Source organism: Brachionichthys hirsutus, chromosome 18 (genome assembly GCF_040956055.1).
Source record: "Brachionichthys hirsutus isolate HB-005 chromosome 18, CSIRO-AGI_Bhir_v1, whole genome shotgun sequence".
NCBI lineage: Eukaryota > Metazoa > Chordata > Actinopteri > Lophiiformes > Brachionichthyidae > Brachionichthys > Brachionichthys hirsutus.
Window position 1 is genome coordinate 534537 of NC_090914.1, and position 19893 is coordinate 554429.

A 19893-nucleotide genomic window follows, 5' to 3' on the forward strand; every position below is an offset into this window, starting at 1 on the left:
CTCGGGGGGCGGGGCATCTCCGTAAACAGTCATGTGATTGGCGTACGCTCACTTGTTGGAGCTTGTCGGGTAGTCCGTCGCTGATAAAATCATGACTCGAGTCATCGTGTTGTAAAAGAATTAAAAACCACAAATTCTACTTCGTTGCATGCTAATCACGAGTTTCATTCTAAACATGGCGCAGTGCCTTCTCTGTATCCTGATGTCTGAGCTTGTATTGTTTTTATTATCAGTTTTCAGTAAATAGAAGGACCCAGAAGAGGCATGTTAAAGTTGTCAGCAATAAATCAAACTTTTATTTTTTTTTCCCATATAGAAAAGAATTAAGTTAAATAGTGAAACAGTCCATCAAAAAGATTTCAGCATCTGTTTTCAACCAATGGTCCTTAATACATTAACCTTTATCCCAAAATAAAGAACAAAAAAGATGTAAAGTGTAAATACCATGTTCACAGTAATAAATATTGAAAGCAAAATATTTTATACATTGACATTATATATATATTTGTGTAAATATATATATATATGTATATATTGATATAATCATGTACAGTAAAGTTATTTTCAAGTTTATCAAACAGAAAATAGTCAAATAATAAAAATGGCTGCAGACAGAATAACAATTGTGATTTATTTTCATTCCCAAAGCATTGGTAACCATGGCCATTCAGTCTATAATAAATAAAATGTGATAATATCGAGAGTGTAGTGCATTGCTGTAAAATAAACAAATTATAGTGCAAGGTTTTTTCTTTTCTTTGCGCAGAGTAAATCTTGCAAAGAGGAGTTATTTGAGTGCAGCACCGTCGAGTCTCTGCATCACAACGTTCTCCGAAATCTTGGCAAATAAAAAGCTTTCAGGTGTATGAAACAGTGGCAGATATTCAACACCAGGCTAATTTTGGCAAATTATTCAAAGATAATAATAATAACAGAAGAAAAAAAATCCCCACGCACTCTTTTACACTCAGCTCTCTCATAACGGGCAACAAAAACAGTCGAAGAAATGCATAGAAATGAATCACCAGTAGCATGAATTGATTTAAGGTTTACTGCCATGCAGCATTTCTGAGATGCAAAGCAAGGCAGACGCTGCCGATGTGTGCTGATGCAGTAAAGGATTCTTGGACTGCCTTTGCTTGCACTATTCCCTGGCTTCCTTTCCCCCTAAGTGATAAGGAATAGGGGAGCGGGGAGAGCTCCCATTTCCTGTTTGTCTGCAGGCCCCGGCATCTTGCTGAAAGCCACGGAGGTCTGTCTCTGTCTCCGTCTCTGTCTCTGTCTCTGTCTCCGTCTCGTCTGTGGGGTGCATGTGCTCGTCTCAAACCTCTGCACCCAATTCAATGACCCCCGATTTGATAATGGGAACCAGCTTGTCTTCCACCTGTACCAGCAGGATGGTCTTGTTGATGGGGGAGCAGTTGGCCGGGTCGCGGCTACAAGGCACCCACCGGTGAATCACCTGCAGGGCACAACAGAGGAGGAAGCTTCGTGAGCGAAAGCGTCCAATTAAATTTATGAGGCGTTAATTACAGAGCAAGTCGGTCACTGAGGCTTTTACGGGCATTTATAGCATAAGAGGTCAGAGAATGAGTGTGTGTCAGCTGACAAGCAGCGTCTCCATAGATCATATAAAACATGTAAAGGTGAACCTGGTGTGTGACGGACGCTTACATGTCCTTCCATGCCCTCTGAAGGGCTCCAGTCGCTCCAGAAGGCCCGTCCTGCCCTCAGTTTCATGGTTTCGTCGGGCCACTGCAGCTCCTTTCGTTTCAACACGTTGAGGGTCTCCAGCACCTGACTGACATCCACGATCTGCAGGACATCCCAGAATAAACAGCAGGAACGAGGATCTTCAATCTGAACGACGGCTGGCTACTCGTTCCAGTCTCACATCTTCTTACCTGAACCCTGTATGAGATGTCGTCTCTGAGAACAGTACAGACGCTGGGGTTGTGCTGTTGGGGGTGGTGAGGCTGGCTGAGGGGGTCGGCCACCGTGCCGCACAGGCCCTCGTTGCCCAAGAGGCCCACCAGGGTGTGGCGTTTGCAGGGAGGGATGCTGTGGCTAGAAAGGGAAGCTGAGGGGCCGGCGGGGTCAGAGGCGGAGCCCAGGCGGAGCTGTAGGGAGTTGGGGAGCGTGCGCAGAGACAGCTGGCTAGTGGAGGAGCGTCGGCAGGGCTCGAGGCCCGTGATGGAGGTGCGCAGGGAGGAATGGCGGCTGCTGCTGAAGCGATAGGAGGACGAGTGGCTGGCAACAGAGACCCGCACAGGAGAGTGGCGTACCAAACCTGACTGGACCGACTGGGAACTTTGACTGGTACCTGGACACAGAGAGGTCAACAAAGACCAGGTGACATGAAAGGAGCAATCTGACTTGACTTCAATCACTATGTAGGATCAAACTCCAACATTGGATCCTACATTTCCCATAATGCAACTGATTATGCAGATCTTTTGTCGATTGTTTTTTTTTAAGGTGACTCCAGAGACTCAAGGTGTTCTCAAGATGCCAGCTCTACTGGTTCTCACCCAGACCGTGCGGCTGGTACGAGTGGGAGGGGGCGGGGCCTGAGGTCCCACCGTGTGACACCGAGCTCTGCTGAGAGTCGCCTCCCGTCCCATTCCCGCTGCTACAGGACAGCCCCCCTGCATCCGAATCCTCGATATTCCCGCCGCTGTTACAGCCGGCACCACAACCTTTCCGTAACCTGTGAAAGACAATGAAAGAAAACGATTGAGACTTGTTCTTTAGCTACTTAAGTGTTTTTACGAGCAGCACAGTGAACCACAGAGAGCCTCGCACCTGCTCCAGCCGCTGACAACAAAGTTTCGGATATTGGCCATGCTGATAGGCCCCCCCAGGATGTGTCCGAGCTGAGGGTGGGAGTTGCAGTAGGAGGTCGTCAGCGGGGATACGTAGATGGGATATCCAATGGGCTGGTCACAGGAAGAATTGATCATGTTTCGCAGAGCCTGCTTGGCGTTTTGAATGCTCCCACGCTCTGGGTTTCTGTTCCTCAGGAAGACCAACTCCTGCTGCTGCCCTGCCCAAAGGCCTCGGACACACTCTTTATTCACCTGCGGCACATGAAGTTCAACTCACGTTTCATCACTGTGGAAGTAACAATGAAAGACTTACAGAATCGCTTTACTCAGTTCTCACTTTGATGACCCGGAAGCTGAGGTATCGTCGATTCAGCATAATGATTTTGTACTCATTGGTTCCTTCATCAAGGACATGGCGTAGGGCGAGGAGCGATGGGGCGTTGGACAGCACGGCGCTCCTCCAAGCTGGATCCCCCTCATGAGCGATGACCATGTTCTGCTGGTGCGTGGAGATAGCTTCGAAAAGAACTGCTGGCTCATCGTACTCATCGGGGGATGTGAAGTGGTCCTAAACAATAACAGCATTGAGATACAAATCCAATTCGACCATGAGAATGAGGCCAGATGTGCTTTTCACGGTACCTGTTGCATCTCACCTGGTGCAATTTGAGAGACATTCGGATTCCAGGCACCACGACTTTCCTGAGCAGCTCCATGTCAGCGAAGATCCACTCATCTCGCACTGAAGAGATGCGGAAATCCCCCTTAAATAATGCGTGAAGTCCGTAAAGAAAAGACTCCAGATTGCTGTGACGGGGAAAAGAGGGCGAGGACGAAGAGTTCAGTCTTTACCGAGGAAAGAAAACGTGTTATGTACAGTGTGAACACTTAAACCAGTTTAATGTAATCCAAATTGAGTGGTGGACATTTAGGTATGGTGTGCGCTTGCTAGCATGTGGCTAGTTAGCAAGAGCCAATGACTCATTAGTCATTACTATGAAGGTTCATTCTGATTCGCTCAACTTCCTGTACCTTCCTTCCTTCTTATCAAGGCTTTCAACGTAATTGGTGCCGGGAGCAGCTCCGACACGCCGAGCTGGTCATGTCGTTAAACACACGTGAACGTATCAAAGGTTAACGTGATGACCTGGACATGTGATGGGCCGCTGTTCCCAGAGCTCTCCTTCCCAGAACGCACAGGCCGAAGCAGAGCAGCACCAGAGCCGAGTCCCTCTCACAAGCCAGTGGCTACAGAGCAGCACAGATAAAGTCATAAACGTTACAAGAATGTCGTGATCAGGTAATAATCATCACGCGTTACCTTGGTCCTTTTAGAGTTGCAATACTGGATCCAGCTCAGGTAGACGACACAGAAACTGTCCCTGGAGATGCCTGCTAGCCGGTGGTCATAGTCCTCATCGATGTTGGGATTGAAGGTGGGATCCAGGTCCACGTAGTTCCTCTCTCCGCATCCCCGCAGGCCTTCTTTCATGGTCTCATTAGCGAGCCACTCTTCCAGTTTGGGTGAAGCTATCACGTAATAGATGATACCCTAGGGCCAGGCGGGGGGGGGGGGGGGTCCATTCACGTCATATATCAGTGAAACAGGACGCTTACACAGTTAGACACAGTCTGGCTGCATCCCACCAACCTTGACATAGTAGGTGGTCAGGATGCGTCGGAGGTCGAACATCTGCAGCATGGAGGCGGCGCTGTTATCGGTGATGCTGTAGCCCTCGAGAACGTATTTGGTGACCAGCACCTCCCAGGCCAGCCAGCGCTGTCCGAAAGCGGCATTAAAGGAGAGGCTGTGAGGGAGGTGTCCCGGCTCGCAGCAGCAGCAGCCCTCGTCTTCCTCCACCCCCTCAGTAATGGCCTCCACTTCTCTCTGCTGGCAGTACGTTCCTGTGGAGGGAAGCCAGAGCTTCCAGGTTATTTCTATAAACTGCAACCATGGTAACCAGCCAAACCACTCAGTCATTTTCCTTCCGACCTTTCTCAATCTAGTACAAAGATGTGACAAACACAAAGCTGTTGTAGAGAGCGTCTCTGGGTCTCCAGATCTATACTAAAGTTTAATGAGGACTTTAAAGAGGCCTGGACGGCGCCTGCCCCCCCCCCCAAACGGGAACATTCCGACGGCCTCTGAAACATTAACCGCGTGTGACGTAATTCATCTTCAGCAGAAGGTCATGCACAGGTGTGATCTACAAGGATGATAAAGCACAGCTGGAACAGCGTTCTGAATTCTCTCTGACTGAAGACGGCATTCTACCAAACGCAGACCGAGGTGCTAATGGTAACCTAGGGCTGACCCAACAGACTAGCCTGATATGCAACCTCTCACCTCTGAACTCCAGCCCACGGAGCTGAAAGGTGACCAGGCCGTTGCCGATCTCGATGAGATGTACCAGAGCGTTTAAGTAGTCAGAGGCCAGGATGAAGCAATCCCCGGTGCTGAAGTTGCCCCATCGTCCCAGGAGGAGGTCTCCGCACAGGCTGTGCTGCAGCGAGCGGGTCAGGTGTTCGTAAAAGATGGAGTTCAAGTTGTTGTCATCGGAGCCTGGCAAAAAAAGAGTCAAGGTGGATTTCAAAATCGATTTTGTTGTGCTATATTTAGGCATCAGCATCAAGTTCAAAGTAGTTTCTTTAAAGAAAATACACTTATTTTAGTCTAAAAGATAAGATCATCTAGATTGCACATATTAAGTGTCTTTGCAATTTATTGTCATTCATTGTCATTTTGCACCTGTGGTGTAAAATTATTTTTATTTTTCTATTGTTATTCTGCATCAATTGAGTAATTTAATTTTGGTTTTATTTTTATTTGTATTGTTAAATGTCGATGATTTATGTACGAAGGACTTTCAATGGAAACAAGACCGCAAGGGCTTTTTAGAAATGCTCCTCTGAGACAGGATGTCTGACTTTATTTGTACTGTAATACATGCTACTGTGTGACTGTACTTGTACTCTAACATTCTATCTAATAAATATATTCATCATCATCATTCTCCAGTCTGATTTAGGTGCATCTTAAGGTGTTGGTTCACACCTGGATTCCTGTCCAGCTGAGAGGCCAGTCGAGTGTTCGAGTGATCCACCCTCTTGGTGCTGCAAAAAGAGAAATGTGAAAATCACTAATTACATGACAATATGAAAAATAGCAGAATTAGATTTGTACAATAGTATTTTTTATTATTTCCCTACTTGTAGTCTCTCTCCCAGAATTTAACAGGACGGACGTAGGAGGTGATGAAGATGGCGCTGCCCAGGAAGGGGTTGAGGGGAGTGGAGAAGATCGCTGACACCACAGCCTGAACAAACAGCATAGCGGAGTCTGGTCGGGCTCAGGTCAAGGGTCGTTGAACAGGAAGTGAGCGTGACAAATGGCAGATATGCTCGATAACAGTGGGACACAATGTACAGAGCAACACATCAATAAATACACAGGCAGGAAGTGCAGCTGAACAGGTTAGCGCTGAAAGGATACGAGGCACAGCAAAGGGTTGAGCAAAGGCGTGGAAGGCCGAGCCCCAGGTGATCTGCCAGGGGGCGATGTAGGTGTAGACGAAGTGCAGCTTGTAGAACAGCTCCCACATCTGTGGGAGAAAAACATATAAAAGCTGGCAGTAAAGGAATGGTAACCATGGAGATAGACAAACACACCCATTTACTACATCACATGTTAGCAGTGGATTCAGAATGAAAACAAGCGTGCGGGTAACTACCGCCCACCCCCCCACCTTGCTGAAGACGATGGACATGAGGAAGAGGTCGAGGAGCAGCGTCTCAGACATGTGGCGGTAGTCGAAGGTGAAGAAGAGGACGGTGAAGAGGATGGTCACGTACTGGTAGGTCGGGCTGCTGTAGGAAGAACGAAGGAGCTTCAGACCCGCCACTGTGATCATCAGAGCGCCGACCCTGCAGGACATTGCCGATGACATCACAGCGTGACTGAACAGCAAAGCACGCGCGCACACACACACACACACACACACATTCACTTCGACTTTTATAGCGGGTGTCAACCAAAGGAGTAGCAAAGGCATCTCGATTGTTGCCCTCGAGTCTCTTGTAGCAGTCTAATTCTCACTCGGTGTCGAGCCTCTTCGGACTGGCGAGCTCTCGCGCGCTGCCGCTCAGCTCGTTGAGGATGACGAGCGGGTAGAGAACGTTCTTCTCCACAAACAGCAGCCAAACGTGAAGCTTTTCAAACCACATCACATGAGCGGCGTCTGAGGAGAGACAGAGGCAAAGTCGAGGCAAAGTCAACAAGGGTGGAAGAAAAACATGAACGAACTTGAGAACTGATATTCTCTATTGTGGAGCTCCTGATTGGCCCAAACACGCAAAGGTTTGAGGCTCTGGTTGATTCTAGGTTGTGTTTAAAGCCCCGACGGCTCAATGGCAGTGTAACTATCAGTAAAAATCATTATCAATGCATTTGATTGATTGCTATAAGCCACCGATATGAAATATGTAATTTGCCTCGTATAGAGAAATAAATGACACCAGCAGAATACTACAGCTGACTTTTGGTTGCTAAGGCAACCACGCTCTCTTACCCCTGACTTCAAACTGATAGTACTCCTTGGTTTTGAGCAGCGGGTGGGAGAAGCAGTACCAGGGCAGCTGCTTACGGAGCTGGGGCAGCAGGTAGTGGGTGAGCAGCGCCACCGTCCCCAACAACGTATACAGGACGTAGCTGAGGAAAGGCTGCGGGACCAGGAGACAGCGTTTTATACGCTGAATACGTGTGAAAAACACCTGCACTCAGCACTTCAGTGGAAGGGAAAGGCCTCGCTCCGTACCTGTAGAGCGATGAAGACCGTGCTGACGTGGATGGCGAAGTAAAGGACAGCAATGACCACGCAGACGACCACGTCGGACTGCAGACGCTCATTCTGTGGACACGACGACACGAGGAAGACATGAGGACAAGATTCGCTTCCTTCTTACCAGGCATTACCGTTTGTTCATTTTGTTTCCGAGTGATCTATCACATGACCTTTTTGTTTTATGCTTGGTTGCACGAGTTTGAACATTTCTGTGGAACTATTTCAGATTTTAAGAAGATCCACTCACCACTGAGGCCCTGAGCTTCTCGGGCAGAGGGTCCTGTACTTCTGAAAGTGGGTCCTCTGGGTTCTTGTCTTTCAAATTGGGCAAAATCTTGGTCTGTATCAGTGAGCTGTAACATAAAATGGCCCAAAGTTGGCTCAAAAGATCAAGATCATGTTTTGGATGGTCTGCCGTTCCTTTTGAGCCAGATGGGCTCTGCTGTGCGGGGCGCTGCGGGACTTACAGGAGGACCGAGGGGTCGCTGCTCTGCCGACTCAGGTGGTACGACACCGCCACCAAGAGGCCACAGAACACAGAAAATAAGACCGGGATGTGATGAGGCTCCCACGTCTCCTGACACACACACACACACACACACATGGTTTTAACATAACTGCAATTCTTTTAACATTCTGTTCAGTCAGGCACAAGAACATTCAATAATTCCTTCCAGCTGCTGAAAAGGTCACAGAGAGGCTTGCATTACTGCAGCCTCAGTTTGGAAACCTGATCTGATCAAATGTAGATTTCATATTACTGTCGACAAGTAGAAATGATTGACCCAGCAGGACAACAAACACATGACATAACTAGCGAGCGCATTAAATGCTGACATGTTCCTTCCCGTCAACGTTCAGCGATGAATTCTGCTGTAACGCTGACTTCTTAGAATTTGAGCTCACCTTCAGAGCTCCGTAGCAGAAGCCATAAAGTAGAGCGACGGTGGCGACGCTGCGGAGGATGCTGTACAGCGCCGACAGGAGGCTGGTGGAAGCTGCAGAGAGCACGGAGGGGATGTCAGCTGTGAGGTCACAGCCAATCAGCACTCTCGTGATACATGAGGAATGTTTGTCGTCTCATTCTGCGGAGGTGAAAGTCACCCCAGCAGGGACGCTCACTCACCGTTGCCTCCGAACACATGGATGTCCAGCTGCTCAAAGAGGTACATGACAAACGTGTTGACCTGAGGCAGCAGCCCCACGAAGAAGATGATGGGAAAGCACAGAGTGAAGACTGGACACACAAAAAGACAGCGACGTCAGACGCCTTGTGTTAATAAAGCAGCACAGACGTATTCCCCTATCTGCAAAATAGAACCCATAGTTCTGTGGAATGCTGTCAATTCCAAAATGTGAAACAAGAGAACAGAAAATAAAAATCTGAATGAAATAGATTTGCTTTAGAGTGTTCTGAAGTGTGCTTTTAGGTGAAGTGATCTTTCTGTTCCCTGTTAACTTGTATTAATACTCTAAAAAGCTGATACTAAAATATTCTTTTCTGTAGGTTATGACAAAATGTAGGGACTTGAATAGCTTTACTTGTAAAGAATGAAATATTTGACACGTTTTTAACAGGAGTTTGACCCTACAAAAAGGTCAGAGTCACGATTAAATAAAAATAATGAATAATGAAACAGCTTCTTTATTCCAGAATCATTCAGCCCGAGTGAAACGGTTTATTTCTGTGTTTTCCTGTGAAGCGTCGTTACTGTCGACGACAACTCACCGATGACGAGATCCCTGGCAGAGGCCAGGATAAGAGAGCTGGTGAGAGCGACGCCGTACAGGGTGAAGCGGGACGAGGTCGTCCTCAGGCTGCCGTAGTGGAGCAGCCAAATGAGGCCACAGCACAGACAGAAGTAGGCGGGCCGGCTGTATGCGATGATACGATTATGGCCCTGCAGAGACAGAGGAACAGTGGGAAGAATCGCCTCATTGTAGAGGCCAGTGTTCCCAGTGTGGCGCAACAGCAATTTAAATCAGACAATGAAAGCGGAACGAGACATTTAGTTAGATTTTTTTACTTTTTAGACTGGATACCACTAATTTTAAGAAGTGTAGGGACAAAAAAACAAAAAAACATTAACTTCTCGACCTTTCCAACAAAAGTTCGCACAAGAATTCTTTCTTCACCATTAGTGCCATGTGAATCCCAGCGACAATATCTCCAGTATAAACAGAAATAGCATCGCAAGTGTGAGGTTTCACGAGAGAGCGAGTGAGAGAGAGACACACACAGAGAGGAAGAGTGTCTGCTGCGTGAAGGTTTCCACCCAGGAGGCTACGAGCTTCTTCACCAAAGTGACACTTCACACGCCAAAGAGCCGGTTAAACAGAGCAGTAAAACGTGTCAACGTCATCGTGGAGAGGAAGGACGTCCACCGAGGGGAGGCGGGGTGAGGGAGAAGACGAGGAGACGAAGAGGCTGCAGCCTGAACTGTGGCCGGCTATTTAAAGCTTGTGCCTTCGCCCGAGAAGAAGCTGCATTAATAAAAGACGCTGCTTCAGAGCGGGATGATGCAAGATCGTGGATTTACAAAGCTCTCGTCTGCTGTGCCGTTTCTTCATATTTTGCACTCCTCACACGACTTGAGAGGTGAGCGACCGCCCACTGGTCTCCATCAACAATCACATGACGTGAAAACAGCCATGCGTGCCATCATTGTTGAGATTTAGTGAGAGGCAGATAATGGAAGGCAGCACATCTATTTTCTTCTGGGGAGTAAACCAGCAGCGCGAAACAAAGCAAAGGCCTTATCTGTGCACATACATGCAAACAAAAAGAGTTCCGATGTTTCAACGACCCTGAAGGTGTCGCGGTGCAGGAAGATTAATCGGCGATAGAATTACTTACGTGTCGAGGTGAAGACGAGTCCGGTTGAACACTCTGCCGTTCGAAAAGACAAAACACACACGAGTGAATCCACTAATAATGTCTGACATACATGCAGCAAATATGTCTGTGCTTGAATACATAAATGATCAGGTCAAATTCAGAATATGGATCCAATCAGGTCATCAGTTCTCTGTTGTGCTCTTAAATCGATTATTCACCTTTAACAAGGAATATTGGCAACTTGCGATGACGAGGCAGAACTGAAAGACCCAGATGTCTGTGAAGAATCCGTGGACCAGCAGCACCGACCCGAGGAAGGCCACAAGGATGGCCAGCAGCACGGCCAGCACGTTCTCCAAAACCTCACGGTTCCTGGAGTAACGAGAAGGAAACCAATGACAGGATGCAAGTAAATGAACAAGAAGCGCAACACACAAAGACCCAGGACGTGGGTCACACAGAACACAAGTAGAATCAGAAGTACTTGATTAATCCCAGAGGGAGATTCTATTAGTAAGAACTAAGTCCGGGGAGCAAACACAGCAAGTTGTGTTCCAACAGTAACGATACAAATAAGTCCATGAAGGATCCTCTTGTGCCCGGGAGAGGACCGATTATGACGTAGCACCTCAGACTGTTCCAAGCACGACAAGCAATCCTCGACTTTGTGGTTAGTTAGGAGAGATGCTGGAGTGTTCGCCTCGGTCTCGGTGCTGCAGAGCATCTCGGCCTGGTAGTAGACGCACAGTACTGGCACGCCAACGCCGTGTCCGTCTGTCTCACCTGTCAAACAGTGCCAGCAGGGTCAGCCGGTCAAAGTGCAGGCCGACCCAGAGGAAAGGCAGAAGCCACAGGCGGTAGTACTGCCTGGCCTTGCCGGTAGCAGCGTTCGCTGCGGCGTCCTCCTGTCCCAGCGGGGTATCCTGGAGATCCGGGCTCAAATCTCCATCCTGCTGCTCCAGCATTTCCGGGTCCATCGTCAACAGACGGTTCGCACGGATGTGATGAAGCGAGATCTGTCAAACGGCCAATTAGAATTATTTATGCTAATTTATTTATGATTACAATAAGTATTCAACATTTCACCAGAGAAAGCTCCAGCAGCTGCCCATTATTGATTACGTTACTGTTGTTTCATTAGGCGATAGCGAAGCTACCATTAGCTAGCGGACCGAGAACTGACTGGATTATCCTGATTGAGGTCGGTTAGTCTGAGGAAGAATAAACGATCACCATCATCATGACACCAATCTCAGCTATTAGGAATCTTGTAGTAAAAGAGATAAATGCTTTTGTGACAGACAATTAAATTCTCCTTCATTGCTTATATAGAACACGAATCAGATGAGCCTGCAGACGCCAGACTGAAGAGTTGGAGAGGATTGAAACCCAGTAAAAAATAAATCAGAGTAAAAATATCTCAAGAGTTTAAGATCGGTGTAATGTGATATGTTCTCGGTCTGGTGGTAAAAAGGAGGGGCAAGATGAAGGAAATGGGGCCAGTGTGTTCTCTCTATGTGGCTCGGCCTGTCTTGCCCTCTCTGGGACGCTCTGAGCTCACCGGCTGCACACTCACCAGGTCATGTGGGTAGAAGCGAACTGAGGTAGAACTGGAGAGGTGGGAGTCGGTGTCCCTGCAGGGCATGAGACAAAACGATGAGGCGAAAGCATCTGCTGCACTTACTGTATTCAGTCAGGATTCATTTCCTCGTGACCTCCAACTCAAACGCCAACGGCCTGTTTCAAATACGCAAGCTTCGTCGCCAGAGGGGGGAGTTCATCCTCGGAAATCCCACAAAACACTTTAAGGTGAATTATCGGGTTTGCACTAACCAAATGTTGTTGGAGGCTCGTCTGGTTGCAGAGTCAAAATGGCCCAGGCCGATGTGACACCCCCGAACCTCGTACAAAGAGGGCGTGAGCGTTCCTGGGAAACAGACGGGAGCAAAAAGGTATTTTTAGTCTTTGGGAATAACGTAAATAATGTGCAGGTCAACATGAGTGGAATTAGATAACTTTGCTAACAGTGGCCTGTTCCTCTGAGCTAATGGGATCAAGCAGCGCCTGTGCCTCCTCCCACAGACGCCATAAAGCAGCCGGTCATTTCCTGCCGTCACGTTGTTCCCGTCGTATTCCGGTTGCTTCAGGGCGGATTTATTGCAATATATCCCACGATGTGAAACCATCGCGACAAAGAGCAGAGGGAGAATAAAAAAAGCACTGACATTACATTTTAAGGAGGATTGCACAGAAAGCCAAACTCAGAGGAGGAGCGTTTGACGCAGCGCATCAGTCCACCCAGCGGGGCAATAGTGCTGTGGCTGTCTCCCTGACCCAAGCATACGGAGCCAGAACCATACAGCTAAAACCAAAGAGTCAAATATGTGCTACGGATCCACATCCTACCGAAGTCATCCTGCAAGCTGGTAGCGCCCACGGTTGAGGCCTTGTCCTGAGAGCCCTCCAGGTGTGTGCTTCCATTCCTGGCCAGCAGGGAGGTGCTCGTGCTCAGCACGGTCACCTGGGATGGGGTTCTGGAGGGCTGACCTTTCACCTGGGAAATAGAAGGTTGGGAGGCTTGGCTGAGAGCCTCCTGAAGACTGTTGGGAGGAGAAGGGGAGGAAATAAGAAGTGGTGGAGGCCAAAGGAGTATGTGCAGCAATATCACGGGGGGGGGGGGCATGCTTTCAGGTGATGGGATACACATGTTCTGAGGGGCTTAAAGCTGGTCTGACAGGAAGTAACATGTCATCATTAGAGAACAGGTGACCTTAGGTGTGACCTTAGGGGTGACAGTTCAAGTACTCTATAAATATCTGTGCTGGGAATTACCGTTTTAAACGTATGCCCAGTTGATTTGGACAACAAAAAGACTAAATAGTGATTTAAACTTAAAGCGTTGAGGAGTGTCCTCTTCATCGCTGTCCTTAGAGAAGTTGCTCAAAAAGGAATCATGTGCCGTCCTGTGGCGGGACAGTATTCCAGCAAAGCAGATTAGGCGGGCCTTGTGGCCTTGAGCCTCTGATTCTGGAAGGATTCCATTCTTTGATCCGTGCTCAAATTGTGGAATTTAAGATTAAATCGTATAATAAGAAGGGAAAAAAAGGGTGACGTTTTGAGAGGAGGATGAAAAGCCTCACATGCAGAGCGGAGACGGCCACCCAATGACAGACGATGGGGGGCGTACCTGAGTGGAGAGCCAATGAGAGAGCTGGGCGGGGTGGGGTTACTCCCTGCGTTGTGTCGCCGCCGCACTGCCTGCCGACGAAACGTGCTCCGTTCACGGCGGAATATGACCGTCTCCTCGCCGCCCGGGGCTGTCACGGTGAGACACACAAGCGTCCGGTCAGATTGGATGCGTTTCCACATGCACGCCCCTCTCAGTGTGTGTGGCACTAATGAGAGTGCTGCTGCTGGTCTAACCTCAGCACAAAGCACACACTGTGCCATCGTGCTCAGGGTGATCGACACCCACCGTGGTTACCCTGAGCAACGCACACAAACTCTCCTACCCAGGCACAAGCCAGAAGCAATAAGGAAGCAAGCACGGATAACGATCGATTCACACCGACAGCAATGTCCAGACATCATTTTTCAATTTTAAATTACAATTAATATCTGCAAAGCAAGAAACAACAACAAAAGCAAACCGGCAGCAGCAGCAGGCGCCGTGTTCTGCCTGTTGTCCTGCTGGTGCATGTCTAAATCAGGACACTTAAAATGTCCTGTAATGTGGATTGATCCTCGAGCACTGGTAGCAACCCCGACAGAAGGAGCTCGGCTGTGGTACCGGCACATACCCCGCAGAGAAGCATCCTGAGGCTCGGTGAAGGCTGCCTGGTTAGGCAGACTGTTCCGAGAGCGGGTCACCGACTCCAGCTGGGAGGCCCGGCCCAGCAGGGAGGCAGCATCCAGGACCTCCCCCTCCTTGGCTTCCAGGTCCGACTTGGAGGTGGTGAGGGGCCGAGGCCCGGCTGGAGCTCCAAGCCGGCTGGGATCGTTAAGGCAGGCAGCCGTCCCGCTGTCCAGACTCAATACCCTGGTGTGTGTTTTGGCGCTGCCTGTGCTGGGTGTACGGCGGGAGGTGCGGCGCTTCGCTCCGGTTCGCTCCCTGGCCGCTGCACCGGGAGCAGCGTGCGTCGCCTTGGAGGCCCTGCAGCAGGCCTCGGGTGAATGGCAGGAGCGGGACGTGCTGGACGAGCTGTCTGTGCTTCGGTGGCGGGTGGCGTGGAGGCTGGAGGCACAGCTGAGCTCGCTGTGATCGCTGGACTCCTCCTCTCCACCCCCAGTGAACACAGCTCTACAAGGCTGGGTCACGCCGCGCAGCGATATGTAGTCCCGGTGGCGGCTGGCGTCGAAGCTGCTCGCCCTTTTCTTGCCTGAGCGCCGGCGGCCGCTGCGCCCCGCAGACAAAGAGGACGTCCTTTGAACGATGCTGCTGGACTCGGATTCAACGCCACCCTTCGCCGGCTCCTCCTCCGGGGCCGCGCCGCTCGCTGAGCCCTCGGCATTGGTCCTGGTGCCGGGCTCTTGCTGGTTCCTGCTGGATTCTACCGCCTGTCGGGACGGAGCGTCCCCAGGCTCAGCAGGCAGCTCATTGGCGTGAGGGTTTTTGTTGGCCTCTCTGGAAGAATGCTTCCCAAGACCTCGAGCGCTAATATTCCCGGGACTAGAAGTCCTGTCGTCTGCAGGAGCAGCCGCATCATGTCCCTTGTCCCGTGGGCGTTCGTCTCCGGACAGCGAGAGCAGGCTCTCCACGTGTGTGGAGCTGGTCTGCTCGCTGTGGAAACTGCTGACGGTGCTGTTGGTGTCCCTGTCGGTGCCGCTGCAGTAGCTCTCGGTGGAGCCGCTGCTACGAGTACTCAGGCTTCTCAGGCTGTCGGCACTGTGCCCCCCGCCCTGTGACGTTTTCTCACCACCGCCCAACTCCACCTGGTAGAGTCCTGAGCTCCCTTCCCCCGCCTCCCGGGAAGCAGAGCGGGCTATGCTACATGCTTCTTTGTGCCTGTGACACTCCACGCCTGAGGTGGAGGGTACAGCACGGTCTCCTTCAGACGCTCCCAGCCTATGAAGCCTGGTGGCCTCCAGCTCACTGACGGGATCAAGGCCGCCTCTCCTCGGTGGAGGATAAAGAGCAAAGTCTGGCAGACAGGGATCAGGGAACGCTGAACCCGCCGAGCTCGAGGTCCGCGGCAGGCCCCGGGAACGAAGCTCCTTCCTAAAGGCCTGGGACTGCGTGGAGGCATGAGGGGTCCCGTCCGTGTCGCAGGAGCTGTGTGACAGGCTGAAGTGGTAAGCAGCAGAATTACAAAGATCAGCAGGTTCCCTCAACAGCTCGGAAGGACACAAGGAGGTCAGCGGCTGCATGGAGGCGAAGGAGTCGTTGGGCACGAGGCAGTACATCTTTGTGTCCGAGAGCAGATCTAAGGGGAACGCGAGACAACAAATGAATGACGGCGATCAAGGTTGGCAGCCAGTCACAGGAGGATGGCATCAGCAGCTGCACGTTTACCGTGATCATGGCTGCAGCTCTCAACAAGAGTTAAGCTGATGTCATCTGACGTCTTTCCCACATCTCCTGCAAAGATAGAAAGAACGCTTGAAGAGGTGACATCAATTATGAATAGATTCACAGCCTCGAAACTTAGAACGCCAAAATCCCAATCTTAGTGATGACTGAAAGGTCTCAGTTGATCCTGACCCCCCCCCCCCCCCCCCGAGTTTGTGAAGGGTCTTCAAGCCATTTCCTGCCCTGAAAACGGGCAGCTAATTAGCATAGCATTGAACAGACTTGCTGAATTATTCAGAAAAAGCCGCAGACCCAAGCAAAACCCTCCTCTATTACAGTAAAGATTTCCTGGAGAATGACTCCCATGCTGAGTCTTACAGTGCAGCCCCCCCCCCACATCATGCAGGGACCTGTGAGGTCAAGGCGATCCAGAGTCAAACTGGATCGCCCAGGCAGCACGAGGGATCGTGATCAGGGCTGCGGCGATCGACGGCTCGCCAAGAAGGTCGCGACAAGTCAGGACTTAAAATCACTTCAAAAACAAGCAGAGAGAGAATAAACGGGAGTCACGGTTACCTTTGGCTGCTAGCGCTCTTCCACGGCTGGATGCAATCTGAAATGTATTGAAACCCCCCCCCCCCCAATGGTTAAGGAGCACAGTAAGTAATAGGATGGGACATGGGCTGGGAAACATTTAGCTCCTGCTCCGGGTAGACGGGTGGAATCATTTTGCCCTTTCTTAGACATTCTGGTTAATCTATGACTTATTTGGTCGAAGACTCATTTTCTCCCCACCTGCTGGTTGGACTCCATTCCGATATAGGAGTTTCTTGAACTGCAGTCCACTGGCGGCGTCTCTTGCCTGATGAATTCTACCAGCTCAATGCCCCCTCCAGGGTCCCTGCACAGACGGAGGAATGCATTCCCATTACCCGTCCAGACCCAACGCCCTCCTCCTGTCAATCTGAGCGGACGCTGCAGCATCATTCAGAAACCAGGCGAAGGTGGAAAACAGGTGACAGCATCTGTGCAAGTTTAGCCAAAACTACGAGCCCGTTTAACCGGCCGGGACGCTGAAACAAACTTTCCAGGGAACAGTCTACAAATGGTTCCCATGTGGTAAAAATAGTTTCACAGCAGGTCGGACTGCAAAGCATGAACTCCAACAGCAGCTGAAGCGGGTCTGGGAACCAGTCAGGGGAATGAGTGGGTGGTGGTGCAAAGAACACCTGAATGAACTTCTAGCTGGGCCCGTAAACCCAGACAACCTGGACCGCTCCGGGGGCGTGGCCAACGCTGCGACCGCTCCTGTGGCTGAGAGCGCTCGCTCTCCTTGCAGCATTTCCTCTCTCTCGGCGTCCTGCTCGGCGCTCTCTCTGGAATGTGAATGAGTCACTTCTTTGAGTCAAGGCGAGTACACTTCTGAATGAGTGCTAAATGTCTTTATTTATATAAACGCCCGGCATCAGGAGCCAGGCTCACACACTAATGACCTCCGATCGATACGTTACAGTGCTTCTCCTTTAATGTGTAACTCTGCTAATCATGAAGCCTGATGCTAGTGAGATGTTTAATTACCCCTTATTAACACTAGTAACTGATTACATTTAAAGTAAGCGCTATAAAAAGAATAATCCTCTCTTCCTGGCTGCCATCAGGCATAACGGCCTTTCAATCAATCCAATTCCTGCGTCTCTTCACGTGTCGCCACTCAAACGCTGGACCTTCGGCCTGAGCAAAGATAACGCCTTCTAACTGACTCCTCGCCATCTTAGATCGGCTTCGCCACGCCTCCGGGCTGCGTAAGACGAGCACCTACCCTGGGCCATTGCTGTCCTCCCGACGGGTGACTCCGCCATGGTTCACGCCCTCGGCGCCTCCTCTGCTGCTCTGACGCTCCTTGGCCTGGTGCTCCACCACCTCACCCTCGTCCAGGGCGTGGTGGAGGCGGTAGTTCACCGTCTTCAGCACCAGGAACATGGCAGCGATCACACCACAGTAGATCCCCACTATCGCCATGGTGGGCTGCAGGGCCTTGGATGAGACGAGGAAGAGGTTAGCGTGCACAGAAACAGGATGTCACCTGTGCTCATTCTGCTAACACCTCACCTTTACCTCAGAGACCAAGAGGCAATTGTGTCATTTAATATCAAATGAGTATTATTATTGGTATTCTCTATTCGGTCCCTTTTAAGAGGGAAGCTGCTGCCGCGCGTCGCAGGGTGTCTGGGCTGCATCTCGGTTGTCCTGGAGACCGACGCTGCGTCCGTTTACAGTCGTTCCGAACAGCAGCACCACTCGAACCTGCGGCTCGATACAAGCCACAGCGCTGACCAGGAATAGAACGGAAACCACAAACCCATTTGAAACATCAGCTCCTCAGTTTAGAAGTGAGCAGGCTTAGCAAACAACCGTTTCCCGAGCTGGGTGCGTCTGAAAAGTGTGATGTCATCTCGCTCTGTGGATTATTCAGATTATTAGTATGATGAGGTGTGATGAATTACAAATTTAAGCCCGACGGATCGGACCCTGATTTAGTGTAGTATTTCTCAAATGCAGCGTCCTCAAACTACACGTAATAATAAATGCTGGCTTCACAGCTTGATCGAGTGTCATCATTGATAAACACACCATAAGTAACTTGTACATATTGTATATAACTTCTATTGATCTGTAATCACAGCAGTGGCTTTCAATAAACTGGAACAAATGAGACCAATCCTCAACTGATACGTCTTTATAACCTTGTATAACTTTATTTGGAATAAGAATGGAAATCCAATAGTCCCATTTGCTGGGGCTATAAGACAATCAATGACCCCCCTCCCCCCAGAACAAGTTAGCAAACAGGCAAAAAAGAGCTGATGGGGAATGAACCGAGCAGACAGGAGCTCGTCAGCCGGCCTCTGAAGTTGTCAGATCACGGCTCCATCCATGTCAGCTGCTTTACTGGCTGCTGATGCCACAAAGCACTCTGGACAGGGGGGAAACAAGCAGACAAGGAGGGGGGGGGGTGACTGAGAACTGACTGAAAACCCTCTGACAGATCTTGAGGACTACACTTTGATCAAATGGAATTGAAACCAAAGCGCATTCTGAGTCCATCTGGTTGGTAGATGGTACTTTAACGGGGGCAGCCATTTATATGCCTTTTGTCTTCTCATTTCTTCCCCACAAATGAGTCTAATTTCTTTCCCATTTCAACAATCTTTTGGTTTTGTCGGATATTTCCGTGACGCTTGTGTAGTTTAAAGAGGATAATAGCCTGCTGTCCTGCGGTAGCTAACCCGACGGACACTCAAACTTGTCAACACGCCAAAGGATCGATAGAGAAGTTCAGACGCAGATCAGCTCACCATGTACAGTGTGAAGGGGAAGCACAAGAGAAAGAGCCAGATGTAGAGATGCAAAGCGTTGACGAACGTATTCTGATCGGGGTCGTAGAACCATCCTCCTGTGACCGAAGCCCAAACCCCCTGCCTCAGGATCTGGAGTGTCTGCGACATGTTGTTTTTCCACCTCCGACAAACCCGAGCGGAACAACCGGGGCGACAGGCCGGCTAGTCGTCGCCCAGCACGACGAACGGCGCCGTGGCGTCGGACGCTGGCCGTAGAATCCGTCCTGTAGCCATCTTCTCCGCTGCTAGCCAACCAGCTGGGGCAGCGTCGCTCCAGTCCTCCACAGATCCAGACTCCTATCCCACCACGCCCCGCGAAACCTCTTCTTCGTGGCATTTGAACGGTGTTGTTGTTGCGGAAGTAAATAGATACAGAATATAAAAATATCTTTGTTTTCGTTCAAAAAGAAAAGCATACAAACTTACAATTATGGAAATATAACTAACAATATATAAAATTGCAAAAGGAAAAAACCGT

The 19893-nt window shown here is 49.9% G+C and overlaps 1 protein-coding gene across 1 annotated transcript; it reads right to left on the reverse strand.

The window, feature by feature from the left end:
- Window positions 1–370: 370 nt before the first annotated feature.
- Window positions 371–19639, reverse strand: pcnx1 (pecanex 1). The gene is made up of 36 exons (XM_068751564.1): window positions 19374–19639; window positions 17837–18051; window positions 16813–16918; window positions 16594–16630; window positions 16021–16086; window positions 14309–15931; window positions 13696–13825; window positions 12915–13108; window positions 12342–12435; window positions 12085–12142; window positions 11292–11524; window positions 10727–10880; window positions 10527–10559; window positions 9399–9570; window positions 8796–8906; window positions 8576–8667; window positions 8137–8246; window positions 7917–8022; window positions 7643–7735; window positions 7397–7547; window positions 6925–7066; window positions 6575–6752; window positions 6322–6430; window positions 6039–6168; window positions 5884–5942; window positions 5176–5391; window positions 4480–4733; window positions 4150–4380; window positions 3976–4076; window positions 3485–3635; window positions 3166–3396; window positions 2806–3080; window positions 2532–2710; window positions 1905–2323; window positions 1675–1815; window positions 371–1462 (listed from the first exon to the last, which is right to left on the reverse strand). Exons 1-36 carry the CDS (start codon window positions 19521–19523, stop codon window positions 1322–1324), a joined length of 6885 nt encoding a protein of 2294 aa, XP_068607665.1. The 5' UTR covers window positions 19524–19639; the 3' UTR covers window positions 371–1321.
- Between the last annotated feature and the right edge of the window lie 254 nt (window positions 19640–19893).

Excerpts from the sequence above, each read along its gene's own strand:
- pcnx1 (XM_068751564.1), bottom strand. The coding sequence starts at position 19,523 with ATGTCGCAGACACTCCAGATCCTGAGGCAGGGGGTTTGGGCTTCGGTC. Across the intron at positions 16,087-16,593 it reads AAGAGCGCTAGCAGCCAAAG|GAGATGTGGGAAAGACGTCA; the intron begins GTAACCGTGACT and ends CTATCTTTGCAG. Across the intron at positions 5,943-6,038 it reads TTCTGGGAGAGAGACTACAA|CACCAAGAGGGTGGATCACT; the intron begins GTAGGGAAATAA and ends CTCTTTTTGCAG.